This window comes from Cryptomeria japonica, chromosome 6 (assembly GCF_030272615.1).
Source record: "Cryptomeria japonica chromosome 6, Sugi_1.0, whole genome shotgun sequence".
Taxonomy (NCBI): Eukaryota; Viridiplantae; Streptophyta; class Pinopsida; order Cupressales; family Cupressaceae; genus Cryptomeria; species Cryptomeria japonica.
In genome coordinates, this window is record NC_081410.1 from 405,882,612 (window position 1) to 405,894,667 (window position 12,056).

The 12,056-nt window shown below is 34.0% G+C and overlaps 1 protein-coding gene across 1 annotated transcript; it reads right to left on the reverse strand.

The window, feature by feature from the left end:
• Positions 1 to 6,998: 6,998 nt before the first annotated feature.
• On the reverse strand, positions 6,999 to 11,605 carry LOC131065847 (equilibrative nucleotide transporter 1). Its single transcript, XM_058000487.2, has 2 exons — positions 10,474 to 11,605; positions 6,999 to 7,953 (listed from the first exon to the last, which is right to left on the reverse strand). The coding sequence occupies exons 1-2, from the start codon at positions 11,090 to 11,092 to the stop codon at positions 7,157 to 7,159; spliced, it is 1,416 nt and encodes a 471-aa protein (XP_057856470.2). The 5' UTR covers positions 11,093 to 11,605; the 3' UTR covers positions 6,999 to 7,156.
• Between the last annotated feature and the right edge of the window lie 451 nt (positions 11,606 to 12,056).

A 12,056-nucleotide genomic window follows, 5' to 3' on the forward strand; every position in this document is an offset into this window, starting at 1 on the left:
TTCCGTTAGCTCTCCATTCAGAAATGTTGATTTCACATTTATCTGATAGACCTTGAAATCCTTAAAAGTTGCAAAAGCAAGAAACATCTTGATTGCCTCCATCCAAGCAACTGGGGCATATGTCTTATCAAAGTCAATTATGCCTTCAACCTGAGAGTAACCTTTACAAACCAACCTCGCTTTATTTCTCATAACTTTTCCATCTTCATCCAACTTGTTTTAGAATAGCCATTTTGTTCCAATCACACTCTTATCTGTCGATCTATGAACTAATTCCCATGTCTAATTCTTCTCAATCTAATCTAGCTCTTCTCTCATTTCTTTTATCCAATTATGATCATTGCAAGCTTCTTCTACTATTTTCGGTTCCATCTCTAAAATTAAACATATCAAAACTTGCTCTTGAGATGCTTTGCTTCTTGTGATGATTCCTTTGTTCTTATCTCCAATAATATGATTTGTTGAATGATTCTTCTCAACATATCTTGGGGTCTTAGATGTAGATGATGAAGCTTCCTGGGCTTCCTTTTCTCCTTCTCCTTCTCTGATTTTCTCTTCTCTTTTTCTAGTCATCTGGTTCATCAGAGTCATATCCTGTCAATTTTTTAGACCCTTTAGAAATGTCTTCATCAACCTTCACATTTGCACTTCCAACAATCTTGTTTATCCTTTTGTTGTAACATCAGTATGCCTTTCTCCTTGTAGAATATCCTAGAAAAATGCATTCATCAGCTCTGTTGTCAAACTTTCCAAGATTATCTTCATCTCTCCGAATGTAACACTTGCTTCCAAATACCTTGAAATATTTCACTGTTGGAGTTCTACCATGCCATAGCTCATATGATGTCTTTCCATGTCTTTTCTGGTATAAAATCTTGTTAAGAGTGTAGACTGCAGTATGAATTTCTTCTCTCCAATTGACTTCTGGGAGTTCTGCTCCTTTGATCATTGTTCTTGCTGCCTCTTGTATAATTTAGTTCATCCTTTCCACTACACCATTCTACTATGGGGTTCTAGGGGCAAACAACCATCTTCTAATACCATGTTTGTCACAAAAGTTGTTAAACTCATCAGAAGTAAATTTTCCTCCTTTGTCAGACCTCGAACACTTAATCTTTATGTCAACTTAATTTTCTACTTTAGCCTTGAATATTTTGAATTTTTCTAGTGCTTCTGATTTCTCTCTAAAAAATGCAACTCATGATATTCTAGAATAATCATCAATCAACAACATGAAATAATTTTTGCCTTGTATACTTCTTGTTTTGGTCGGACTGTATAGGTCTATGTGCACTAAATCCAACAATCTAGTGGACAAGTGCTTCTTTCCTCTGTAAGTTCCTTTCATCTGCTTTCCAACTTAACATTCTCTGCAAATGTTGTTATCTGGTTTGGTTAGCCTAGGAAAATCTCTCACTGCACTTGATGAACTAATCTTCACCAAGTTGCCAAAATTAATATGACACATCCTCTAGTGCCAGAGCCAACTATAATTAATCTAAGATAACAAACAATTCTTGGTAGCTCCTTCTAGCATATACATGTTTCCACCAGTCCTTTTTCTTGCTGCAATAACAATTCTAGATCCCTTCTGGATCTCACAACCATCATCTTGAAAGACAACATTGTAACCATTTTGCACATCTATCCAACACTCAAAAGATTATGATGCAAACTCTTCACATAGTAAACATTGTTAGTATTATATTTTCCATCAAAAGAAATAGAACCAATTCACGCAATCTATGTTGTCTGAGCATCTCTAAACCTAACAAAACCTCCATCATACTTTTCAAATTTTACAAATTTACTTTTGTCGCCAGTCATATGACTTGAAAATCCACTATCAATCAACCATTCATTTCTGTCTCTTATAGCATGTAAATCAATAGCAATAGTCTTAGGAATATCAATCTTAGGTACATCTATTTCTACCAAAACAAACAATCACCGTCTTCATAATCTGATTCATCATCTGAAATACCAACATCATCTTTGACATAGTAGGCTATCTTATTAAATTTTCCTTTACTATCTCTAGATTTTTGTCTTGAACCTTTTTCCAGACACCTAGTAGCAATATAACCAATCTTTCCACATCTAAAGCAGTTAAGGGGTAACATAACTTTGCATTTGTTGGTGTCTTTCTTCAGTTTCCTTACAAAGTTTGCTTCCATCTCATCTAAACTTTCATCTTCTGGATCTTCCTCAAAGGCTTTAAAGACAAATTCAATCTTAGCTTTGTCTTTTCCAAACTTCCTTATTTCAAATGCTGATAGAGTACCATACAACTTCTCTCTAGTAAAATTCTTCGGATCATAGGTTTCTTCAATAGTTGAGATCTTGTCATTGTAGCTTTTTGGTAGGGACATTAGAATCTCTCAATTATGTCTTCATCTGTCAAGGTACCGCCAAGTTCTCTGATTTCATTTACCGCACTATCAACCTTCTAAAAATAGCTAGTTATGTCTTCTCCTTCCATTTTCAAATTATCATATTTGTGCTTAGTTGTTACCTTCTTTGATAATTTAACTCTGTCTTTTTCTTCATAGATATCTCTCAACTTTTCCCAAACTTCATAAGCAGTATTCAATGAAATAACCTTGATCAATTCAGTCTTTGATAATGCACTTAAGATAGCATACCTTGCCTTTTCATTCTCTTCATAAGCTTGAATCTCATTTGGAGTGGTAAGACCATTTGTTGGTTGAACATACTTAGTTTCCACTGCTTTCCAAGTGTTGTGTCCCAAAGAGATCAAGTAGTCTCTCATCTTCACTTTCCAGAAGTTATAGTCTAATCCTTCAAAGATAGGAATTGTCAGTTTATGTGCCATTAGATCAAGATCTACCTCATTCGGTTAAGCTCTTCTCTAAGGAACCAAAGCTCTGATACCAATTGTTGAATATCTGGGTCATTGAGAGGGGAGATGAATTAGTTGACAACTTAAATAATTTCTTCTATGCTTTCACACATCTGGAATAACCAACAAACTTAATTAAAGCAGATATAACATGAAGAACACATACACACAACAAATTACACGATGAACATTGGATATGACATGGAAAACCCAAGAAGGGATAAACTACTGAGAATGTTAGTTCTTAATATAAAACATCGATTAAGGTGACCCCAGTTAAGGTAATTTTTACAAAGGGTGGCTCACTGCCAGAATGCTCATTGCCTAGAAAGAGGCTCACTGTCAAAGAAAGAAAGAAAGAAAGGTAAACTACCACTATAACACACTGCAAAAACCGAATTGAATTTGATGCCTCAACACTAACACACTTTGCACAACATCAATAATCAGATCCTTCCTTCTCAATCCCACTTGTCTTCAATAACAATGTCGCACGTTTCCATACTAACACAATAAGATCATCCTCATATAAATATTGTATTTCGAGAAGCATAATCTTCCAAGTTGGCCAAGACAGAGATCTAAAATAGGTCAACACTAAACATTTCAGTGGTGGGAAGGAATGAGAAGTAGACCATACCACAACGCACATCAACGATCAGATCAACACCTTGTATCCATTACAAATTCCGGACCCAAATCATGACTCACACGCTGGACCAATGTCGCTACACATCCTCGAATTTTGGACTTAATCCAGACCCAAAAACCATTGCCCAATACAACAGAAATACAAATGGAATTAAGATATACATGAATGCAATCAATCAACATCATATTTGATAAACAAAAATATCCAGATCACCATCAACACAACTAATCTAGATACTAAAACACATCTTCTGGAGCACCAAAGATTATGGGGACACATCTTTTAGATCACCAACACCAAGAACACATGTTGACACTAATGACAACCATTATGTTCACATCAGTGACAACCAATCAAACTCATCAACAACACATTTGCAACAAGTGGGTGACGAGGGAATGTGTTCGAGAGGAGTGGAAATATGGTTTGGAGATGATAATGGTGATAGCACGGCCAAGGGAAGGGTTTGTGATAAAGAGCGAAAAATGGATGCAGGTGGCAAAATTTGAACCCTCCATGAGGTCTTTCCTATTATGGAGAGCAAATGGAGATAAAGAGGCATGAGGAGATGAAGCACAAGTGGGGTGGGATTACATCAAAGTTTACTTTCGAGACAAGAAGCAGATTGAATAAGTTCTTAGCATTAGAGGCGAAGCAGAAGATGAAGAAAATAAGGTTCAATAAAAGAAACTTTTGGCTCAACAAGCCTTGTTGGGAATCAAAGAACCCATAGTGGGTTGGGGTTTGGTGATGTATGGTTTGGGGTTTGGTGATGTATGGTTTCTTTTTGTTTGCAATACAATATAGTTCTTCAAAATGTATACCTACAGGGTGGTCATAGATGATTATATAGGTGTATAGTCATAGTCATTTGAAATAATACTTTAATAATCCTTAGTATATATTTTTCTCCATTAATTGATATATGATGTACGACAATGTAAAGGAATGATATTGGGAATCTGATTTTTGGGTCTTTCTTATAAATTTTAGTCGACATAGTCATTGACTTATGTTTTTATTTTCCTATTAAATATAAAGGGAGCTCAATACATTTTAGTTCTAAGAACTTCAAACCACTGTCAAAATGTTACCCACCCACTATCCATAACAGAGAAGTTGTTGTTAACAAAGTATGAAACAAAGGGTACAACATATACGACATCAAAAGGTACAACATATACATGTATACTGCATCTACAAAACAACTCCACTATACAACAATTCATGATACAAAAAAAAGGGTACAACATAATAACATAATAAACACTAGCAGACTCTAAAGGAGCATCATCATCAAGGAAGGTTGCCTCTGGTTTCCTTGAACCATGCAGCCCATGGTAATGGTCCATCCAACCATTTAAGCATTGTTTTCTCTGTTGATACTAGGTTGGGATCTGCTTCACCACTTGGTACTACCACTGCAAGGGGGATTGCTACCTCAAGTTCAACATTAACTGACACAGTTGCTGTTGGAAATGCCTGCTCAAAGCCTTGTGCCCTCAGTCCCCTTCTTTGTTCTTCCAAATCTACCATAAAATTGGCTAAACCAATCTCAACAAGGGTTTTGGCTTTTGTTCTCCTTGACCAGGTGTGCCCATGAGAAATCTCCTAGGTAAATACTCTCACAGTGCCAACTTGCAGTAACTTTGCAAATTTATCTTTGGAGAGCCTCATTGTAACATATGCATGCCAATCAATATCATGAACTATGAGTCTCCTGAGAGACTCAGTAAGTACTTTAGCATGACCATTAAAGAAATCATTATTCCTAGATTTCCAAAGCAACCAAAGAACTTCACTAGAGAGGATAGACAAAAAGAGATTAGAGTATTTCTTCAAGTTAAAGATTTGTCCCATAATAACCTCCCAAGGACTAATATTAGAACCAATAGAGAGCCCAAACATATTCCACACTTCCTTGGCAAACAAACAATCAAAGAAGATGTGATTAACAGTTTCAGGGAGCTTGCATAAAGAACATATATTGAGATCCCCATTAGACTTGTAAAGAGGTAATTTAAGCAAGAGTAAACTCCAAATGAAACACCTCTTTTTAGGTTCAATAGGTCTTTGCCAAATGCTGTTGAGCATGGTATGCCACAAGGACTTTTATGGTTTTTGTAAATTTATATTTATATATTACAATATTATTACCGATAAAAAATATAATATTATAATTTATAATATCAATATATATCATTTTATAATATTTATTAAAAAATATATTTTAATATTTTAAAGATAGAAATAAATGTTTTTTCATTTCCAAAATATTTTTTAAAAAATTTCATAAATATTTTTTAAATATGAATTTAGAAACTTACTTTAATTACTTTTAGGAAGAATCCATTGAAAATTTATTACTTAATATTTTAAATAAAATTGTATTTTTTTAAAGCATATCTTCAACCATATCATTCTTATGCTTTTTTCACATAACAAAGTTTTTAAAATATTGATAAAATATTTACAATTGAAAAATTAAAAATTAAAATTAAATTATATAAACCACTAAAATTATGTATATATAAAAAGCAAATGGACGTCAATTTAAATCGCATGAATTTCTTATTTACAAAGGTTTTCCAATTCATTTGTGCCTCTCAATGTAATTATTTGTCACTAACCACTTCTATCATTAAACAAAATTCATATTTTTACAACAATTTTTTTGAAATTAAAACTTTTCACTTCGTAGGAGCTGAAAAATGCCTCTTTTGGTGCCCACAAAACAGTTGATAGTGCGATTTAAAATGCTTCTTCTGGTTTTAGTTTGCTGTTAATGCTGTTATAGTGCTGCTGATGCATTGTGGTACTGTTTATAGTTTTGCTATGTAAAGGGTTAGTGCCCTAGTTCACCTTGCTTTTTAATCAAAAGCAGTTTCTAATTTGTAAATGTCATTACTTTTCTTTTATGCTTGTAAATTTAATTGTAGTTGAAGCATTTCTTATCCTTAAAAAATAATAATGAGAGTAACATAAATTATGAAACTTAATATTTTAAATTTATCCATTATTACAAAATCCACCAACTACTTACTTATTAAAGCTCTTATAAATTTTCAACAGCCTTTCAAATATTTTAGAAAATCCCCTTCATAAAACCATAGCCTAAACATAAAAAAAATATGAAAATTAAATTTTGAATTAATTAAATTCTCAACAAACAACCTAACAAGCACAAGAGATAAAAGATAAAGAAACATGCAACTTGGAGACCCCAATTTAAAGGACTCCATCTTTTGAATTTGAAATCCAATAAATTTTTTAATATTTGAAATTTATTCCTTTTCCTCATATTGGCAAATTTTATATTTTTGGGTCATTTAATTCCCTGTATCATAAAATATTCGTGAATATTAGCCCATAATATTCTCCCTATTGTGATAGAAACTTTTTAATGAAAAGTAATACCAAACGAAAATTCACAACCTTTGACAAGCCCATTTATACACGTCCATGTAAATGTAATACCCATAATTTCAAAAGAACTTTTTATATATAAATAGAAGAGTAGAAGCAATTACAACCATGTTTACAAATTGCTTAGTAAAACTGCTTACCAGTTGGAAGGAACTACGAAAGTGGCCTTAAACATTGCATGATAAATAGAGCACAACCCTCCATGGTATAGGGAATTAAATGACCCAAAACCATGCAACAATAGAGCCCATTGCCAATCCAATTACTAAGAAGATAACTATGATGATGCCTGCAACCTCTGCTTCCTGTAAAGGAACCTTTTTTGGAGCAATAATCATGATCACACTTGTTAAGTACCCATTTGTCAAGCCTAATAAACATGTCAGGGTTACAACTGGAATCTCTGTGTGGAAGAAATGTGGCCCATGAAGACACACATAAAACAGAGGATAGAATAATAGCCTTGCAACAGATCCACCAATGGCAATTGCAGCACTTTCAAGCATCAAATATGCAGTTAGAGATTTTCCTACCAGATCAAAAATATTGTAGCAAGCAATCAATAAGATGGGATACCAATCTTTTAGAAGAGGTGAATGCACATCTTCAGTTATGTAACCTGGAAAGATTGACAGTGTTACAACATAAATCAAGATAAGCCCAATTCCTAGCCACTTTGTTTGCCTTAATATGTGCCAAAAATTTGATCCGCCTCCCTTGTTAGGAGCACCATAGAGATTGTTTGATGCAACTGGGATTGATATGTCTTTGGTGCCTGCCAAATTGTTGACAATTGTATTTCCCAGCAGGAATTTTGATTCTACTGCCTTTCTTTTCAACTCATTATAGTACTTAATAACTGGTAGCTGGTTTACCATGTTATAGCATACCAGACAAATTGCCATAAGCACACTACTGGCAATGAAGTACAAAATTGCACTTGTTCTCAAGCCTTGAACATCTTGCGCTAAGGCAGCTTTGGTGAGAATCCTTAAGGCAGAGACAAGAACACCTGTATACATTGAATACCTGATACTCAAAGAACAATCTGAACAAAAGATGGAACTACAAGAAGCCTTTCATACTTTAAAAAGCATGCAAAAGCTTAAAAAGAAACAGATGTATAGAACAAAACACACAAGGAGTCGTGGCCACTTAACAGAGAACATATATTGTTCTAACACAATTTCTAACAGTATGTCAAGAGATTCTTGGTCTACTGGTGAAATTGAATGACACATAAAGAATTCACCCAAAGATCAAGTCTTGTTATATGCAATATCCATTACACTTAAAAAAGATGAAACAAGATAAAATCCTGAACAATTTTGATAAAAAGGAATCTTGATTCTTAAATGAAAAAGATTGATTATTTTAAACATAAAAATGGAATATACGTTATTGATTCACATCCCTTATATATCAAATTCACACGCTCTCTCTTATTGTGTTGGACTGCCGGCAGCTAAGAAAAATTTAGAAAACCCACATGCATATGCAGGATAATTTTAATATTCAAAATGGCCAAGCAGGCTGAATTACAAAACATGATCAAAAGGATTGTGCTTCTTATGTTTCTTCGATTTCTTATAAAAGATTGCTATGACAGCCGGCCACATTAACCAACCCAGAAACAAGACAAACGATTTCTTAAGTCAGCCAATTCTAAGATGTTTCCCTAGAATCAAGCCCCTTTCTCGTTTGTTGCAATGGGGCTGCAAAACCATAGTGGAATAATTCAAGATGAAGATTCAAGATGAAAATTCAATTATAAAAAATGATTCAACAAGGAAATAATACAGCCCTGAATTTTGGACTACAAGCCAAGTACAGGGAAAAAGTCTACAAGAATTTGGTCATCAAAGCTGCAGGCAACCACCGTATTCTCAATTAACATCTATATTTGTACAGTGCTGAAAATGAAAATCATAATAATATTATTGAGAGTTTCATTTGAATGTGTCATAATATTGCTGTTATAAATCATTTCAAACATAACTTTCAGAAATACTATCTAGGGATATGTAATCAATTATTAAATAATAAAAATAAACAAATCATTAAAGTGACTCTACTAAAATAAACTTCAACACCTTTCTTTAAAATTTACATTCCACACAACAAAAGGTACTGACTGAAACAAGCATATAAATATTCTTTAGAAGCTTTTCTTTTGAAATAACAAATCCTAAACCAAATGTAACGCCATCAAGCTGCTTCATAATCCTCAGAAAGGTGTAACTTCCAAGTTACATTTCCAAGTTCTTGGTTTACCACCTTCGTGAACTCCCAAATCACAGATAGCTCAAAATATTGGACAACAATCCATTGCTTGATCAAGTTGTCATAACCCTTAGAAGGATATAATTCTCCATATCCATAGACTCGAGAACTATCTAAGCAACGATCCATATTGAATTCATCGGATCTCTACTTGTCTTTAAAAACCAAACTTCACAATAAATGCAAGTTTTTAATTCTGAGCTCTGATAGTATAAAATAAAATAAAAAAATAAAAAATGAAATATGTCTCCTACAGTGTACAATCTCTGACCAAGAAGCTGACTCAAGATGATGGAAAACCTCCAACCTCCAATGCCTCCAACCTCAAATGGTGAAGACTCAATAAGTATCCATCCCTAGTATTTTCCAAACGGTAATCTTCAACAAAAATAGCATCAAGGGGTTCCTCATCCTCAACATTATTGGCAGCACAAGCTAAGTCGATGCCATTTAATTTTTCTTTGAATTTTTCCTTAAGAACATCATTGACCTAATTTCTGCAAGTTCAAGTTATGTGACCCTTTTCCTTGTAGTAATAACACTCAATTTTTTTTATATTATTCTTAATTTTCATGTTGAGAATCAACTTTTGAATGTTCCATAACAAACCAACTCTCTTTATGCCAACCATGTGAACAAGGTTGACATAGAATAAACTATAAAGTATAGGTGGTAGAATAATTTGTACATAGACTCTCTCTCAAATGATTTCAAATTGTGAATAATAATCTTTGTAGCTTATATTTATGAACAAGATTTGAAGTTCATGTTTATAACTAATGCTTTGAACCCATATCATTAAATATGATGCCACATCATATTTTTTTGTCTGACCCAAAAAAGAATAAACTAGTAGCTGTACTTTGAATCATATTTTATTGGTGCAGAGATGTAATATCACATGATTTGTAATTTTTTAGATCTAAAGAATACATTACACTCAATTACAAATATTCATAATTAACATTAACAACTTCACAATCACAACTATACTATTAAAAATATTAAATATTAAATCAACAAATACCATCAAAACTATTATAACATAAACTGTTTCACCCTCTCCCCTTGCCTGTTTGGAGAAATAATTAAAGATGTATTCAAACATAACTCAATGAAACTGGTACAAATCCATGAAGAAGGCCCATAACTTCACCCCTGATAAGTAAAAGAAATCCACTATAGCATTAGCCATCACTAGCATACCTAAAACATTTGAAAACAAAACAACAAATGAAAATTGAATTACCTGAAGCAGCAGTTCCTGAGACAACAGCCTGCATGAATTCCTCAGGAAGCTCCCCGGCAGAGCCAATCAAGCTTCCCTGCACAATTGCATCTGCAATGCCACACACAACAACCGCAGCAACAGTAATATAATATCCCGAATCCAAGCCCCTGTGCCCTTTTATATAAGCGGCATCCATCACTGGCACAGCGAGCAAACAGGGGAGAAACATAAGGAGCCCTAAATTGATCCGGACTCGAGCACTGAACCTCCTCCGGGCCCATGTAAGCAGAATCAGCAGAAAAAATAGGCCTGTTACCATGTACCCTACAGAAAAAACTCGGTCTACCCGCTTGCCTGGGTAAATGTAGCTGAAATAGTCCACTGCCGTTATGAAAGCATTCCATGGAAGCAAATATCCCGTGCCCAATGTGAAATAGGAGATATAGGCTAAATTAAAGGTGTCTTTTGGGGGAGGAGGATTTCCTTTGTCTTTGTCTGTGAGCGGCGGGAGATCCTGTTCAACTTTCCCGCCATTTTTCTCTTTTGGGGGAGGAGAATTTCCTTTGTCTGTAAGCGGCGGGAGATCCAGTTCAACTTTCCCGCCATTTTTCTCTCTTGGGTTTCTGAAAAATCCCATAAATGACACGAATTTCAGTGAATCGAAAAGAATCTGCAGCCTAGAAGTGCTAGCTTTTGCCTTCTCGTTATGCTTTTCTAGCTCACTGGAAGATATTTAATGGTGAAGTGCACAATTTGCTAGTCCTCCTCCACCCACTATATTTCCTGGTCGTTAGACTGCTTGCTAAAATCATTGCGATGAAGAATTCAAAGATAAGAAGGAAGAAAAGATTGAAACAAATTGTGTAGACGAATTAGTTGTACAGAAGGCATTCATAACAGCCCATGAAACTTTCAATCTGTACAATCCTCCTCTTCAGTACTGAGAGTCGAAAAGATGAAGTAACGTTTGTAGTTATGCTCTTAAATCAGAAATCTATATCTAGAAAGATCACATTTTGCAATGAAATTTGTATCCATTTTGGTTGATATTGTGACGGGAATCTAGACAAGAATATTCATATCATTAGAGTTTCGACTGTGAAAATCAAAATTCTAATCAAAAGCTTGATTAGAAGGATCGAGAATATTCATATCATTAGAGTTTCGATTATGAAAATCAAAACACTAATCAGAAGCTTGATTAAAATGATAAAGTGAGAATATTTATCTTCCATATCTGTAAAGATTGTCCGAATTATCCAAGCTGTCGGCCATTGGGCACTCCTGTTTTCTGTACAAGACGCATGCATAATAATGATTTTTTTGTATTCCATTTGGGAAAATAAATGCACATAAATCGATATCGTACAGACAAGAATTATTCTAAGCACTTGAGTCCATCGCTTTAAAGATTTTTATCGATGCCATTCCCATGCAGCTTTTTCTCCATTCGAGGAGAATGTTATATATTTATTTATTAATAATGATGTAAATTTCTGTAAAATTGGGCCTGGGTAGACGTCATCACAGATTTTTAAATCAATTCTATTATTATTTTTAATTATAATAATATGTAATATATTTTTGAAGGATGATATTTC

Coding starts and splice junctions, on each gene's coding strand:
- LOC131065847 (XM_058000487.2), bottom strand. CDS start 11,092: ATGGGATTTTTCAGAAACCCAAGAGAGAAAAATGGCGGGAAAGTTGAA. Junction 7,954..10,473: donor CTCAGGAACTGCTGCTTCAG/GTAATTCAATTT, acceptor CAATGTATACAG/GTGTTCTTGTCTCTGCCTTA.